The 16,686-nt window shown below is 56.0% G+C and overlaps 1 protein-coding gene and 1 pseudogene across 1 annotated transcript; both read left to right on the top strand.

Annotated features, from left to right (window-relative positions):
- The first annotated feature begins 1,208 nt into the window (after window positions 1-1,208).
- Window positions 1,209-4,604, top strand: LOC118656541 (annotated as a pseudogene).
- Window positions 4,605-9,032: 4,428 nt separating this feature from the next.
- LOC118656982 (uroplakin-3b-like protein 1) lies at window positions 9,033-13,725 on the top strand. Its single transcript, XM_036310827.1, has 6 exons — window positions 9,033-9,187; window positions 10,666-10,818; window positions 11,120-11,339; window positions 11,866-11,942; window positions 12,170-12,290; window positions 13,576-13,725. Exons 1-6 carry the CDS (start codon window positions 9,106-9,108, stop codon window positions 13,682-13,684), a joined length of 762 nt encoding a protein of 253 aa, XP_036166720.1. The 5' UTR covers window positions 9,033-9,105; the 3' UTR covers window positions 13,685-13,725.
- Window positions 13,726-16,686: the final 2,961 nt, after the last annotated feature.

Genomic DNA, 16,686 nt, shown 5'->3' with positions numbered 1-16,686 from the left:
GGTAATGGGGGTGGCAGGCACAGAGCAGGTGGTCTGCGGTGAGATGTTTGACTGAGAGCCCACAGGCAGGCAGAGGGCCGGGGCTTTGCAGGCAGCAGGAACAGCTTGTACAGAGGCTCAGGGGTAAGAAAGGGCCTGGGCAGGTTAAGGCCTTCAGAACGGACTTGGACGAGTGCAGGCTGGAGCCTGCCTGCTCTCTGGCCCTGGCCCTGACCCTGCTCACACTGGACCCTTGGCCCAGCTTTTTGGGCTGCTCTCTCTCTCTTCCCTGCAGCTAGAGATGCCAGAAGCCACTGCAGCCATCCTGGCCCACCTCTGCTGTCTCACACGCAGGCCTCAGCCTAGATGTCCCTGGCCCCTGGAGATGGCCCCAGGACTGAGACAGGAGCCCAGGATTCCCACTTTATGCCTCATTTGCTGTGAGCCCTGCTCACCTCCCGGCCTCAGCTTTCCCTCTGTAAAGTGAGGGAAGATCTCAAGGCTCCTTCAGCCCAGACACTCCAGCCCCAGCTCCCCGAAACCCCACTCCCTGTGGGTGGCGCAGGCCAGAGTTACCCACAGCCACGGGAAAGAATGTGTTGCCCTTGACAACCATTCTTCTCCTTGACTTCTCCCTCTAAGGGACCGAGAAGAATGTCCCATTAGTCATCCTGGCCTCTCCCTCCCACCTCCACCCCTCCCTGCTCCTCCTGGAGGAGGCCCAAAGCCCCCAGGAGTAATTCATGAAAACTCCAGGCTCAGCTCTGCTTTCTCAGCCCTGTGCATGGAGCCCTGTCCCTGTCTGAGCCCTAACTCCAAGGGACCAGAGCAGTGGGAGTTCCCAGGGCAGGTGGGATGGGCATGGGGGCTAAGGGTGGGGGGATGGGCAGGAAGGGTGGGAAGCTGAGAGTGGACTCAGGTCATCAGACATCTATGGGCGCCTCTTCCACGTGGGGTCCTCTGCTGGCCCCAGCTGGGGTGCAGATAAAACTGGGCACAGAAAGTACACTTCAGGGGGAGGGGACCTGTGATGGAGGCAACAAGACAAGTTTAGCGTTAGGGTTAAGATTAGGATTAGGGTTAGGGTTGGGGGAGGCATCAAACATGGGGTGGGGGCACATGGGGGACTTCCTGAAGGAGGTGGTGTCTGAGCACAACAGGTGTGTCGAGGGGCTCAGGTGGCAGGGAAGAGGGAGGTGTGGAGCTGGGGACGTCAAAAGCGGGGAGATATGGCCCGGGGCAAGGCGTGGAAGGCCCTGCATACCAGCGGAGGAGTTGAGCAATGCCGAGATGTCCCAGTGAGGTGGGGCAGACTGGGTTTTAGGAGGCCTTCGCTGGAGTGAGCGGCAGGGAGAGATGAGCAGAGTAGGGAGGTGGCCTGAGTTGGGCCTTGGGGGACAGGGTCTCCCATGAACACCCCTCAGCTTCTTGCAGGGTGACCACTCGGGCCCATGATGGATTGTTCCATCCCGGCACTGGCATTTCCGCCATCCCTGTGTGGATGTTGCACTTCCCTCCACGTGACATCCCCTCCCCTCCCTTTGACCCTGGGCTGGCCTCTGGCTTGCTCCGGTCCTAGAACGGGGCTGCACTGATGCTGTACAGTGTTCAGGCCGAGCCCTTGAGAGGCCTGTCAGTTTCCATTTTTGCCCTCTTGAGGATCTTGCTGCCATGTAAAGAAGCTTAGACTGGATCACCAAATAATGAGCAACTTCATGGAGAGAAAAAGAGGAAAGGAGAGAGAGGTGCGGGAGGGGGAATATAAAGGGGAGGGGAGAGGACAGAGGAGAGGCCCAGCCCGTGGTCAGTTGTTCCAGTCCCTCAAGACGTGTGAATGAAGCTGAGCTCCCAGCTGGCCATCGCCACATGAATGACTCCAGCTGATGCTACACAGAGCAGAAGAACCACCCGGCTGAGCCCAGCCCTCCTACAGAATTGTTATATGATTATATGGCTGCTGTTTAAATCCTCCGAGCTTTGGAGGCATCTGTGACACAGCAATAGACAACTGACCCCAGGCCTTTGCACCTGATGATCCCTCTGCCAGTAGAGTACTCTCTCAAGGGGTCTCATGATTCGTCCTCTTCTGGTTCATCCAGGTTATGTTTATATGTCACCTTGTGAGGGTTCCACGACCTCCCTGCCTAAAACAGCCCCTCTGCTATAACTCTAACCTCCTAGCTTTTGTTTCCTTGTGGCCGTATCACTCCCAGACTTTCTGTTATACCTGTATTTGTTTATTTACTGCCTGTCCCTCCCCACCAGGATGTCAGACTTGGTTTATTTTCCCGGGGGTACCCCAGAGCCTGGCACAGAACAGGGGCTCTATGATAACCTGCTAGAGCAGTGGTTCTCAACCCTCCTAATGCCGCGACCCTTTAATACAGCTCCTCATGTTGTGGTGACCCCCAACCATAAAATTATGTTCGTTGCTAATTCATAACTGTAATGTTGCTACTGTTATGAATCGTCATGTAAATATCTGATATGCAGGATGTATTTTCATTGTTACAAATTGAACATAATTAAAGCATAGTGATTAATCACAAAAACAATATGTAATTATATATGTGTTTTCCCATGGTCTTAGGCGACCCCTGTGAAAGGGTCGTTCGACCCCCAAAGAGGTCGCGACCCACAGGTTGAGAACCGCTGTGCTAGAGGCCTAAATGGATAAAGTGCCTGCCCTTTTCCCAACCCCCACTTCTCCTCTAGAGCTTCTGCCCTGCCGAAGCTCATGCCCGCTGTGTACAGCGGTCCTGGGGCACAGCAGACCCTCGCTGAGCAGTTGAACTAAATGGAACAGCTGAAAAGCTCTCAGTGTCCTGACCTCCAGCTGCCCAGTGTCCAGAGGGGGAGATGCAGGCTCAGAACAGGAAGGATCCGGCTCCAGGCTCGGTGGATCAGGAACCAGCCAGGGTTGCCTGTTTCATGGCCCTGAAGTTGTGAGATTTCACCTATTAAGAGATTTTCTGGTTTCTGATTCCATGATTCCATGTTTATGAGGCCTTAACTAGACTGGGAGGTGGTGAGCTGCCCGTCGAGAGGAGTGTACAAACACACTGGGAAGGGGCCAGACCACCAGGCAGGAGAAAGAGTCAGGCCCCGGGCAGAGTGGATGAACTGTAGGTCTTTCCCCCTTGATATTAGCACAAATGGGTCTCTGTCAGGGTCTGGTGAGGGGCCCCAAGGCCAAGCTAGTGGAGGAGGAAGGGACTGGGTCACTGCAGTTCCCCTCTCTACCCAAAGTCCGAGGCCACAGGTCTGGGGCCTCTCTGTGCTGGGGAAGGGTAAGGGAGAGCCCTGGTCCGCCTCCCTGGGCGCTTCCTGAGGACAGGGCGTGACGGCTGTCAGGAGTCTGGGCCTTGTTTGGTGACACAGGGCTGGGTGGGCCTTTGGGAGCCTTTTGCCGGCTGCTCTATGTGAGGGGGTGAGTGGGAGCCCTACCCTGTCCCATGAGTCACCCTAAGTTACACAGCAAGGAAGGTCCTTAGAAACAGACTATATTCCCAGGACTTGGCATGCTCCCCACCACCTTGGCCTCTTTGAGCATCTGGGCCCACCCCCGGCACACTGGGACCCACTGGGCTGGGGACGTCAGGAGCAGGAAGAGGGGGCACAGCAGGGAATATGTATTAATATTATTACATACAAATATGTACTATAGCTCTGGCTGGTTTTCTCAGCGGTTAAGCAGCGGTTCTCAGCCTGTGGGTCGCGACCCCTGTGGCGGTCGAACGACCCTTTCACAGGGGTCGCCTGAGACCATCCTGCACATCAGATATTTACATGACGATTCATAACAGTAGCAACATTACAGTTATGAAGTAGCAACGAAAATAATTTTATGGTTGGGTCACAACATGAGGAACTGTATTTAAAGGGCCAGAAGGTTGAGAACCACTGGGTTAGAGCGTCAGCCCTCGGACCAAAGGATCACGGGTTCAATTTCTGGTCAAGGGCACATATCTCGGTTGCAGGTTCAATCCTTGGCAACCAATTGATGTGTCTCTCTCACGTCACATCGATGTTCCTCTCTCTCTCTCTCTCTCTCTCTCTCTCTCTCTCTCTCTCTCTCTCTCCTCTCTCTCTCTTCTGCTCCCCCCTCCCTTCCACTCTCTAAAAATCAATGGAAAAAATATCCTCACTCCGAGGTTGAGGATTTTTAAAAAGTAATATATAAAAACCTATTGTAGCTCTTCAGGGGCCGACGCAATGCGGAGGACAAGCCCAAGAGTGCGGTGACCCCGGAGGAGCTGCAGAGCAGGAGGAGGAAGAGTTTGCCACGGGCCCACTCTCCGTGCCCACGCAGGCGGTCAAGAACAGCACCAGGTGCTCAGCAGCTGTCGCAACAAGAAGCAGCTCCGGCCGGGTGAAGGCCTTGGCAGGCACTGCAGCATGGCGCTGGGGAACGTGACGGGGATGTGGACCGAGGTCCCCAAGCGTGGCAAGGGCAAGAAGTCCCAGCCAGTCCGCAAGGACCGCTACATCCCAAGACGTTCCTGTGGGATTCGGCCACTGGTCCTGCAGAACCCACTCGTCGCTGGCAAGTAGGGGCTTGCTCCCTGCTGTCAAAACTCACTCCCCCGTCCTGCAAAGACCTGCCTCTGACACGGGAACAATACAATCCTGTGTTCTTTCTAAAACAAAACAACAAAAAAGCTATTATGCAAGCATACCTCCTGCATGTAATGTTAACGTAAAAAACATTCAACCCTGTAAAGAATTGTTGTGAGTTTATTTGAGCCAAACTGTCGACAATGTCCGGGAAGCAGAAGCTCAACAAATTAAGATAATGCTCCGGAGGATGGTGGTTTTCCACCTTGTTTTACACATTACAATCCAAAGAGGAGACGCTAGTGGGTTACATGAACTCCATTGGTGATAGATTAGGGAGGCGGGAGAAAGCAAAGTGGAGAAACCTCCGGGATTGGATAAAAGTAAAATGATGGACACGGACTTCTTTTACTCAGGTGGGTGCGAGATAGTTAACAGTCAACCATTAACTCAATAACAATGAGAGGATTTGTGGTCTCTGGAGAGCGGTGCCTGTGCTTTGAGGGGTCTGGAAAAAGGAAAATTACTGTGAAATTCCAACTGAAAGGTTCCGGGTTGGGCCAGGGTCACACAGAACGGACTCAAGGCTCAGTGTAATCAAAATGATAATTATTCCTGTCACCTGGGCGCAGGCGGCCTGACTCAGAAAGAGCCGTCGGCGAACTGGGGAGGGGGCAGGCTCTGTATGCTCAGGGAGAGCTGCAGGCGGGGCTTCGGCTTGACACACGCATCAGGACCTTAGTCGCCCTTTGTCCTGCTGGCGCCAGACGTCCTTTCTCCGGGGGCTGTGCAGGGGTGATGGTCTTCAGGAATTTCTGTAAAATAACCACTTAAGGGGAGCATGTTGTGCCAGGCTTAGGCCAGAATGAGCTTTCTTTTATTAGCCCCGACTAAAGCAGAGCCCTGTATCTTGATTCACCCTTTCACCAACAATATTGATATTGTAGATGCAAAAAGACAATAGGCTCAGTTAAGGTAAAGATTGGCCTTTGCCCTAGCCGGTTTTGCTCAGTGGATAGACCGTCGGCCTGTGGACTGAAAGGTCCTGGGTTCGATTCTAGTCAAGGGCACATGCCCAGGTTACCAGCTCAGTTCCCAGTTGGGGGCATGCAGGAGGCAGCCAATCAATAATTTTCTCTCATTATTGATGTTTCTATCTTTTTCTCCCTCTCTTTTCCTCTCTGAAATATATATATACCAAAACAAAACAAAAACTAAAAAAAATAAAAATAAAGAAGATTAACCTTTGTCAGGGAAGATACTGGCCTAGGACATGACTACCCACCATAACTGCTCTTAGTTAAAGTTTAATTTCAGACCATCCTTTGTGGTTACTTTAGGTCTCTGAGTTTGCAAGACCGCCACGCAGGCCTTCCCTGAGTTAGTCAGGTTAGCACAGCCGTGGGCAAACTAAGGCCTGCGGGCCGGATCCGGCCCGTTTGAAATGAATAAAACTAAAAAAAAAAGACCGTACCCTTTTATGTAATGATGTTTACTTTGAATTTATATTAGTTCACACAAACACTCCATCCATGCTTTTGTTCCGGCCCTCCGGTCCAGTTTAAGAACCCATTGTGGCCCTCGAGTCAAAAAGTTTGCCCACCCCTGGGTTAGCCTGTGGCCTCTTTCCATCCACAATACATACCCGTGTGTATACAGACCGGCAGATGGTAGCAGTGAACACAGGTGTGGCCTCTGTCCTTGAGAATTCAGAGCCAAGTCTCAAGTACAAGTGAAAATTGATTTAGATACAGGGGTCCTCAAACTACGGCCCGCGGGCCACATGCAAATACAAATACTATATTTGTTCCCGTTTTGGTTTTTTACTTCAAGATAAGATGTGTGCAGTGTGCATAGGAATTTGTTCATAGCTTTTTTTTAAACTATAGTGCGGCCCTCCAACGGTCTGAGGGACAGTGAACTGGCCCCCTGTTTAAAAGGTTTGAGGACCCCTGGATTAGAAAGTCACAGAGGTATGCCCAAGCTGGTGTGGCTCAGTGATTGAGCATCAACCATGAACCAGGAGCTCCCGGTTTGATTCCCGGTCAGGGCACATGCCCAGGTTTCGTGCTCCATCCCCAGTAGAGGGCGTGCAGGGGGCAGCTGATCAATGATTCTCTCTCATCATGGATGTTTCTATCTAGCTCTCCCTCTGCATTCCTGAAATCAATAAAAACATATTTAAGAAAAGAAAGTCCGGCAGAAGGAGTGAGCCATGAAAGAAGTGAGAGCTAGGCTGTGTGAGCTCCGGATGCAAGTTACAGTGGCAAAAGGAGGGCTCTTGGAACTTAGGAGAAAGAAAAGCAAAGAAACACACCTGGGGAGAGGAGAAGGTGTGTGTGTGGGCGGCGGGGGGTGGGGGGGGGCAGCTGAGTCTTTCATCTTGAAGGCTCTTATCTGGAGGTCTCAGGGAGGATCACGATAGAATAGGGTCATCTCTCCAGGTGTCTCCTCAGGGTCATGGTCTCCACTGATTGGCCGGCACCAGTGCGCGGGGTCATTAGTCGTTGCAGCTGGTCCTCATGTCAGCCCAGGTTCTGCTGCTTTTCTGGGCCTGGAGCTGAAACACAACTGAGGCCTAGATGTTATCTCCAGTTTGACCAAAACTCTGTCTCTGTGGTCAACAGACCCCAGGCTCTGCTTCCAAAACCTTTAGATGGGGGTCAGAACCTCTTTGTCCTGAGGGCTTAATGCTCACGGGCCTGGCTGCGCAAGGGACCATGGAAGCCGTTCCCACCCCATGACTAGGACAGGCCAAGGGAGGAAAGGCCGGGGAGGGTCCCAACCGCAGGACCAGCAAAATGCCGGGGGAGGAAATGTCCCCTGGGGCTTTCTCCCTGGTGACCTTCCGAACCTGGCTTATGGTTCCGACTCTGCTCACGCCTGTCTAACTGCCTCCCACACATGTACAGAGAGTAACACAGCATATATATATATATATACAGTGAATCTGTCTGTCTGGGAGGGAGGGATCCAGAGCAAAGATAGCAAAACGTTAACACTTGTTGGATCTGGGTAGAGGTTATCTATTCCGGCATTCATTGTACGATGTACTTCTGTACGACAGAGATGTGGCCATTTCTACAGTGAAAAGCTGGGGGGTAAAGAAAGCCTTCGCAGGGCTGGGTCTGACTGGGACTTGCTGGCTGGGCCCCAGTCGGACCCACTCGTGTCCCCCTCTCTTCTGCGTCTGGACAGAGCAGCCTGGTCATGCTCTCTCTCCAAGGCCAACATGTTTGCTTACAATTCTGCCTGTGCCACCTCCGTGCCCTCTAAGCACTGATTGCAGGACCACCTGCATCTGAAACCCAGCAGTGTCACCCCCATTGTGCTGAGACGGCTGCTCTCTGGGCGGGGGGGGGGGGGACCGTGTAAGACACTGGGAGCCCACCCCACTCTGCTGCCCTCCGCCCTCCCGAGTGAGGGCCAGGCTCTGCCTTCAGGGAGCTTTCAGCAGGAGGAGGCACAGGCGTGCAAAGGGGTGCACTTGATGTAACAACGCACTGGTACACGGTTAGACAGTGCAGCCCAGCCCGCCTGGCTCAGTGGTTGAGCATCAGCCTAATGAACCAGGGGGTCACGGTTCAACTCCCAGTCAGGGCACATGCCTGGGTTGTGGGGGACATGCAGGAGGCAGCTGATCAATGATTCTCATCATTGATGTTTTTATCTCTCTTCCCCTCTCCCTTTCTCTCTGAAAACAATAAAAAGAGTTAAAGAGAGTGTAAATGCATGATAATAGCTAGAAAATATTTATAATGGTTATTTATTTATTTATTTATTTTACTATTCCTAAAAGGAGATTGCGTTTGGGGAGGGTATCTCTGGCCAGGTGCAGACACCCGGCTGAGAGGGGCTGGTGCCCGAGGCAGGAAACCCATGTGGGGCGGCCGCTCCTGTCCAGGTGAGATGGGGTCAGTCCATGCCCTTCCCACCCGCCCTGGGCCCTATTCAGTAATCTTCTGTGTTGTCCGGCCTGGGCAGTGGCCACAGCTGGAGAGAGGGCAGGTCATTGGGATGAGGAGGGAGGGAGGGTGATGTCAGGGAGCCCCCTGTGAGCTTGCCTCTGGGTGTGATCCTCCAGTTCGGGCTCAGCCTGGCTGGCTGGGTGATCTTGGGCACACCTCCTTCCCCTCTCTATGCTTCATGTAGAAAATGAGGGGACCCCTTTCTGCACAGGAGGCTGTGAGAGCTCTCGCTGCTGGTTGGGGGCTGTTAGGATGAGAAGACTTCACAGGGTGAGGCAGGACTGTCACGGCTGGTGGACCCGGCTGCTCCTCACTCCACGGCCCCTCCCGGGCCCTCCTGGATTTGGGGTGAGGGTGTCCAGGCTTGTCTTGGCAGCAGCAGCTGATTGTTCTCTTCAGACCCCTCCCTGGCAATGCCAAATCCATGGGGCCAGCAGATTCTGCCCCAAAACCTGTCCAACCAGTTGTTTGGGAGGAGGGGGCACCTGGGAGGGGCAGCAGGAGGTGCCAGAAGCAGCCTCCCCAAGCCCAGCCCAGGAGCTCGGAGCTCTGGACGCTGCAGACAACAGACCCTCTGACAAACAGTTGGACTTGGCGGGCCATGGGGCTCAGTCGGGGACAGTCTGGGCTGCTGATGCCACCGTTGCTGCTGCTGGTCTGCCTGCCGCTGGGGACAGGCCTGGGTGAGTGAGAGGGGAGGTGGGGCAGGGGTGCCCACTGTGCCTCGGGCTTCAGCACAGACCTCAGCTCCCATGCCTCACGGCTGGTGACTGGGTCTTGGGTGGGTCAGGAGAGACAACCCACCAAAGAGGTCACAAGGCAGACCCTGTCCCCCACACCAACCTAGGGGAGTGAGCATGCTTCCTCTCTCTCTGGGTTTCATCTCTGTGCACCCTGAGCCTGCACTCCAATTCTCACCAAATGGTCCCCCTTCTCCCCTCCTCGCCCCCCTTCCTGTCCTGACCAAAGTTAAAAGAGGCCTCCAAGGACAGCCCCCAAGGAAGCTCTCGGAGGGGGGCTGCAGGCATTGGTCACTGTGAGCTCTTAAGCCAGAGGGGCTTAGAGACGCAGCCTCCCCGCCGCCGCCGCTGTCCCCCGTTCCCTCATTAAAGGCAGCATGAGGTCCTTGCTGTGTGCACTGCGCACTGGGCCTGAGACAGAGCTGGGAGCTCAGAGGAAGGAGGGTGCTAGCTCTGAACCCTGGGAGTGAACTGGAATGGAATGGAAATGAACTTAACTGACCTGAATTGAACCAAAGCGGGCGAGAGGGCCCTGGAGACGTGCACAGAAGCTCACTCATTTCTCTGCGGCTCTCCGGGATTTGGGGCTGAAGAGGAGGAGCACTGCTCTCAGGAGGCCTGGGGAGAATTTAGGGGCCTTGAGCTCCCCCAGCAGCAGGGCTGGGCATGGGCATGGAGCCCAGGCTTCTCGTCCTTCTCAGCCATCCCTGCTTTTCCCGGATGAGGCTGTGAGGGGCCGAGAGGGGTCCAGTTCCAGAGGGAAGGTGCCTGAGGGCGGGGTGGGCGGTGGCAGAGCACTGGGTAGGGAGGAGAGGGTGTGCTAGGCTCTGAGCCAGGACACAGCCCCCTTCTTGGTGGCTCACATCCAGGCCTGAGGTCTTGGCATGGAATTTCCTCTGTCACTGTTCCCTCCCCCTCCCCCTGCACCCCAGCCATTCATTTCTCTCATCAAGCAATGCAATCTGGACCATGTGGGTGGAGCTGGAGGGAGCTCGAGGTCACTGGGCACCAGAGGGTTCAGGCTCCCTCCGATCTGAGTGTAACCCTAACAAAGCCTACGATCTCTTCCCCAGAAGAACTTCCTGTAGCTGGGAGCAGGGGCCTCCTGTCCCCTTCCCTGGACTCTGTCCGTCACACAGAGACCCGAGGTAGGGCAGGGCCAGACGGGCCTCCCCTGGCCGCCCAGAGCCCGTCCCTCCTAGGCTCCCAGGCAGGGCCAGGGCTGGACTTGTGGGCACAGACGAAAGCCTGAACAAAGCTCCCAGGAAAAGCCCTCAGTCTCGCTCAGACTAGGACCCCCAGGGCGGGGCCGTGCCTCTCCCCTCAGATCTGGGCTCCCTGGCTCCTGCCCTCCCCCTCAGTCTGGGCTGTGGGAGCCTGGTTTCCTGGCTGAGCCTCTTCTCTGACCCCACCGGCCCCAGAGCGCATCAACTATGTGCCCCAGCTCTCAAGTGCCACTCTCGTGGGGACACGCACGCAGTCCACCTTCACGCTGGAGCAGCCACGAGGCCAGTTCAGTTGCCTCAACATCTCCGACTTTGACCCCATCTGGCTGGTGGTGGCCCACAGCAATGGTGGGTGCCGCTGGGGCAGGCCTGGTTTTCCCTCTGAGAGATGGACAGGGGCGTTGGAGGAGCAGCAGGGGTGGGAGGGGTGGAAGGGGTGGAAGGGGCCCACCAGGGATGTGGCCAGGGGCTGTCTGGCCTGGTGGGATGTGCTGCAGCCCTGCCCATGTGGCCCCCATGCCATATGGGGCCAGATGAGCAGGTCAAGCACGAGGCCTGGGGACCTGCAGGCTCCTGAGGCCTGGGGGTGGGCCAGCCCCTCCCGCCAGAGCCATCATTACCCACCGTCTGACCTGAATGCCATCCTCAGCCTCCCAGAACTTCATCGCCCCACAGAGGGTGGAGGACAGCCCAGTCCCTGCCGACTTCGCCCAGAAGGGCTACTACCTCACGCTGATGGCCAACCGGGCACTCTATCCGGGTAGCCAGCCTGGCAACCAGCTCCAGGTCCTCCGTGTGGGCAATGACACTGGCTGCTCCCCAACCACAAGGGGCTGCAACCACCCCCTGCCAGGCCCAGGGCCCTACGGGTGAGCAGCTCTGCCTGTGCCCAAACCTGAGCCGGGGCAGCTCCCAGCTGGTGCCTGGGTTCCCTGCCCTAGTTCTGCAAATGGGAGGAGGCCTGGGTGACTTCTCCTGTCTTTCTTGAGCAGAGGACCCCTGACTTGAGCCCCTGTCCCTATCGGCAATTTGGATCCCACAGGTGGAGTCTCCCCATCCAGGCAGGGGGTGCCCCCAGGAGGGACTGGTCCCTCAAGCCATCTCCCCTCACTCAGGGCTTGGATTCACGGATGCTCCGTGCTGGGGGATCTAGTCCACTCCACACACATTTCCCAAGTGTGGACACTGAGGCCCAGAGCGGGTGAGGGGGTCACACAAGGCCACACAGCTGGGAAATGTCACAGCTGGCACTGGAGTCCAAGGCTGTGTTTAAGCCTTAGTCCCCCTCCCCCACCCACCAGGCCCTGGGAGTCAAGGGGGCAGACTGAGAGGCACCAGGGCCCAAAAGCTCAGGACCCAGGGACCCTCACCCCCAATGCTGGGTCTTCCGTTCAGAGTGAAGTTCCTGGTGATGAGTGACAGAGGACCCGTGGCTGAGACAGACTGGTCCAGCGACACCCGTCTGCAGCAAGGTATGGGCCAGATGAGAGCTCACACACTAGGGCGATCCCGCCCGAGGACTGGGTGTGGGCCAGCCCTTCGGTCAGAGCTGCCTTTACCATTACGCTGTCGGCAGGCGGCCCTCCCCCAACCTGGGTGTGGGTGGTTGATCTGGAGGCTGTTCCAGGCCCCCCTTCTCAGGTCAGATCATATCTCTTCCCTCCCTGCACGGCCTGTGTGGTCCCCTCATGCCTCTCAGCCGAGGCACTCCAGGCTACCCCAGGGCTCCGGAGCGCGGGCACAGTGGTCATCATTGCCGTCCTGTCAGTGCTGCTGGCTGTCCTCCTCACGGCCCTCCTTGGCCTGCTCATCTACACCTGGTAAGTGGGCAGGGCACCAGGAGCGGTGAGGTCCCTGACCTGGACCACCCTCATCCCCTTCCCCTCCCTCGATTCTTCCGTAAAAGCCCCTGGCCCAGGCCCACAGCCCAACTCCCCTTCGCTAGGCTTACTGGAGTGGCTTTCCCTGAAGGCCAGACATGGGTAACAATCATTGAGCAAGGAATCCCCAAGATTCCAGAACCCCTTAACCTCTCCCTCCCTTGTCTCTCCCTGCTACCTGCCCAAGGGGCTCATAATTTCCAAGTGGGCACCACTGCCCCCTGGTGGCAATAACTGGGATTGTGAATGGGGGCAGGCAGCAGACCAGTTGGGAGCCGCCCAGGTGAATGGCTTATAGGCCACGTGCTAATCTTTGCCTCAAGCCTTTCATTCAGAGTTCAGATGGGGGCCTGGTGGAGAGGGGGTGTCCACATGGCCCTAGGTCAGTGGTTCTCAACCTTAGCTGCACATTAGAATCACCTGGGAATCCTTTTAAAATCCTGATTTCTGGGCCTCATCCTCCGGAAATTCTGTTTCTTTGTTACTAATGTTGTGGCCCCACCCCATAACAAAGAAACAGAATTTCCGGAGGATGAGGCCCAGAAATCTGGATTTTAAAAAGATTCCCAGGTGATTCTAATGTGCAGCCAAGGTTGAGAACCACTGCCCTAGAGCCGTGGTCGGCAAACTGCGGCTCGCGAGCCACATGCGGCTCTTCGACCCCTTGAGTGTGGCTCTTCCACAAAATACCATGTGTGGGCGCACGTACAGTGCGATTGAAACTTCGTGACCCGTGCGCAGAAGTCGGTTTTCGGCCTGGGCGAGTCTATTTTGAAGAAGTACTGTTGATATTTGGCTCTGTTGACTAATGAGTTTGCCGACCATTGCCCTAGAGGAAAGGGGAAACCTATCCCTGAGTAGGATTTGGGGAGGAGAGAAAGGGGGCAGTGCTGGGGCCAGGCAAGGGAATGGCTGTGTCCTGAAGGCCAGAGGAAGCCAGTGGTGGGTTTTTATTAGGGGAGACAGGCACCCTGGGGCGTGGGGAGTGGAAGAGGAGGGCATGGGGGCTGGGTGATGACAAAGGCCAGGGAGGGAGGACTGGCTCTGTGAAGTGTAGGGGAAGAGCCTGCTCTCCTTTGGTTAATCCAGCCTGGCCGGTGGAGCCTCGCTTTCTCCAGGGCTCCTATGCCTAGGACTCCAAGCTCTAGTCCAGGCAAAGGTCAGGGGACCTCAGGCCCTGTGTCCATCATTCTCTCTCCTTCTCTCCTCCCTGTCCCCACCCAAGCTATGACACCTGTGGGAGCACCCCCATTTCGGGACCAGGGGAGTTGGCGTTCATGAGAAGATATAACCCCCACCACATGTTCAGCCGTCCAGCTGTGGGGGGCTCCTGAGCGGCTCCAGGGGGTTCCCATCTATCCCTCAACCTCCTCCCTGGTCCAGGCTGCAGAGCCCGGGCTGGGAGCATGCCCTGCAGCTTCTAGACCTCAGAAATAAATGTCCCTGGCACCCCCCTGTACAGCTGTGACATTGTATACCTGGATGTTTCCCAACCCGCCGCCCCCAGATCCTTGGTGCTGGGGGTCTTAGGAGGATATAGTGCCAGGGCTGAGGCCCAGGGTCCTAGGCCAGCTAAGCCATCAAGGGCAGAGCAAGCCCCTCTTCTGGCCTCAGTGTCCCGATAGGGATCTGTAAAATGGGGATGATCACACTGCCCACTGGGCCGAGGTGAGTCCAAACCAAGGAGGTGAATGGGCTGCCCCTGCTCTGCATGTTTGACACTTGCTCCCCTCGCCCCCAGCATCCTCTTGTGGCCCCTCTCTCCCACTGGCCTCGCCTCCTGGCTGGAGGACTGAGGGCCCTTCACCTTCCCTTTCTCCAATTCCTGTACAAGAGCTGCAGCGTCTAAGCATCGCCCAGCCCTGTGCTTACTCTGGGCCTGGGGGCAGGAAGTACCTGTGAAACTCAGCTCCTAGAGAAGCCTGGGCTCAGCCCACAGCAGACTCCAGCCCTGAACCCAATCCAGGCGCCCGGCATTTCCATGATCAGCTCCCTATGGATGGGCCCTGAGGGCTGGAGGTGACTCGAGCAAGGTTCTGCCCTCCTTGTGAAGCAGGAGAGAGGGTTATTGCCGCGCACAAGGATGGAGGGAGCACAGGCACGGAGGCTTCCTAAGCAGGTGTGGCCTTGGGGAAGGGGCAGCACTGTCCCAGGTGGGCACGGGAAGGGTGCCCAGGCGAGAGCAACAGCATGTGCAAAGGCCTGGGAGCAGCTGGGGACTGCCGGGTGGGCAGGTTGGGGGCAGCTAGAGGGTGGGGTGGGGTGGGGAACATCAGGAGGCACCCATGCCAGGTGGAGGGCCTCACCCATTGGGGCAGGGGATCGGGAAGGAGGGCACTGGCTGGCTGGCAGCGGCCTATCTCTGGGAGGCGCACATGGCCCTAATTGGTTTATTAGCCGGTGCAGACACATCCTGCTCCTGCTGGGCAGGAAACGCTCACTTGGCCCTGGGGGCGCCCGGCTGGGAGAGGCAGGCAGGGGAGGAAGCAAACCGACTTCCAGCTTGTCCTGTCTTTCCACAGCCTTTCCAGAGCAACCATGAGCCCCACCCCCAGAGCTGGTGACCCTGGACAGATCACTCACCCTCTCTGGGCCTCAGGGTCCCTTGCTGCTAAAAGTGAAGGTTGAACTAGGTGACCCTAAGGCCTTGCATGCCACAAACCTGCCTTGTGTGGGTTGGCCCCGGCAGGAAACAGATGGCATGCCTCTAGCAGGGCAATTGAGAGAGTTTACAAAGGTGTGGGCAGCGTTAGGGAACCAACAGGAGAGGGTGGCCTAAGGCGCTGATGGGGCCCTAAGCCTGAACCTGAAAGCTGATGTGAGGGGAGGGGGTGGTGTTTCCCAGCCAGTGACTAGGAGCCATGGGCAGGGTCCACCTGGCAGCAGCTGGGGCTGTAGGATGAGGGGCGCAGCCACTGGAGGAGCTGGTGAGTAAATACCCTGCCTCTCTCCTGCCTTCTGATCGCAAGCTGGTGCCTCCACTGACCGCACCTGACCAGAAGCAAGAGGGCAGAGGGGTCTGGACGGTGTGGCCCATGGCCCATGTCCCAGCCTCCTGGGCCCATAGCAGGACAGAGAAGGGCCAAAAGGAACTTAGAGGGCACTGCAACCTGTTTTTACTCACAGCACTTGCGGCACCAAATGTGTGGGGTCTTTCACACCAACCAGTTCTCCAACTCTCCGGACACCAACCGAGTGTCCTACAATTAAACTCACTTCTGACACTAACTGCCTGGAGTTAGTGCAGACCCTGCAGTTAAAGGGCTCAGCCCCACACGACCGCCCCCTCTTCAGACACCAGTGGCAAGCAGTGCATGCCCGGGGAACGCACACTTCCGTCCAACTTGGTTAGAAATTGGGGATTCCCATGGCCACCTCCTCAGTTTTGGTAATTTGCTGGAACGCTCGCAGAACTCAGGAAAAAACAGTTTACTGAGTATTACCGTTTATGACAGAGGATACAGCTTGGAATAGCATCATAGGAGAGATGCACGCAGCTGGGTGTGAAGGGGGTAAGCAGAGCTTCGTGCCCTCTTGGAGGGTGCCACCCTCCCAGCACCTCCCTGTTCTCCGGCCTAGAAGCTCGCTGAACCCCACTGTCTGTTTTTTTTCTTATGGAGGTTCCACTACCAGGCATGATTGATTAAAGCATTGGCCATTGGTGACTGAACTCATTCTCCAACCCCTCTCCCCTCCCTGGACATTGTTGGGGTGAGGGTGGGGCTGAAAGTTCCAACCCCCTAATCCCATGGTTGGTTCCTCTGGTGACCAGCCTGCATCCTAAAGCTACCTAGGGCTCCCCCCATTAACCTCAGGCAGGGCTCATTATGAACAACAGAGGTGCTCCTCTCACCCCTACGGCTCAGCACTCCCCGGGCTTTAGGAGCTCTGTGCCAGGACCCAGCGACAAAGGCCAAATACATGGGTAGCCCCCCCTTTCCCACAGGGGATATGCTCTAAGACTCCTACCGGATGCCTGAAAACTCAGGTAGTACCGAATCCTATGTACACTATGCTCCCTATACATACTTACTTATGATAAAATTTAATTTATAACTAGGCACAGTAAAAGATTAACAATGATGGCTAATAATCAAATAGGACGGTCGCTCTGATAAGTGAGATGGCTGCTAAGCGGTGAAGGAGTGAGGAGCAGAAGCAGGGAGGACACACTGGACAAAGGATGAGCCATGTCCCAGGCAGGGACTTAATAATGCTACTCAGAACGAGGCACAATTTAAAACGTATAAGTTGTTTATTTCTGGAATTTTCCATTTCATACATTTGGGCCACGGTTGACTGCGGGTAACTGAACCTGTGAATAAAGGGGGACTAC

This window comes from Myotis myotis, unplaced genomic scaffold (assembly GCF_014108235.1).
Source record: "Myotis myotis isolate mMyoMyo1 unplaced genomic scaffold, mMyoMyo1.p scaffold_m19_p_5, whole genome shotgun sequence".
NCBI classification, from domain to species: domain Eukaryota; kingdom Metazoa; phylum Chordata; class Mammalia; order Chiroptera; family Vespertilionidae; genus Myotis; species Myotis myotis.
The sequence above is the reverse complement of the archived record's forward strand: the minus strand, read 5'-3'. Positions and strand labels throughout refer to the sequence as shown.

Excerpts from the sequence above, each read along its gene's own strand:
- LOC118656982 (XM_036310827.1), top strand. The coding sequence starts at position 9,106 with ATGGGGCTCAGTCGGGGACAGTCTGGGCTGCTGATGCCACCGTTGCTG. Across the intron at positions 11,340-11,865 it reads CCAGGCCCAGGGCCCTACGG|AGTGAAGTTCCTGGTGATGA; the intron begins GTGAGCAGCTCT and ends TCTTCCGTTCAG. Across the intron at positions 11,943-12,169 it reads CGACACCCGTCTGCAGCAAG|CCGAGGCACTCCAGGCTACC; the intron begins GTATGGGCCAGA and ends CATGCCTCTCAG.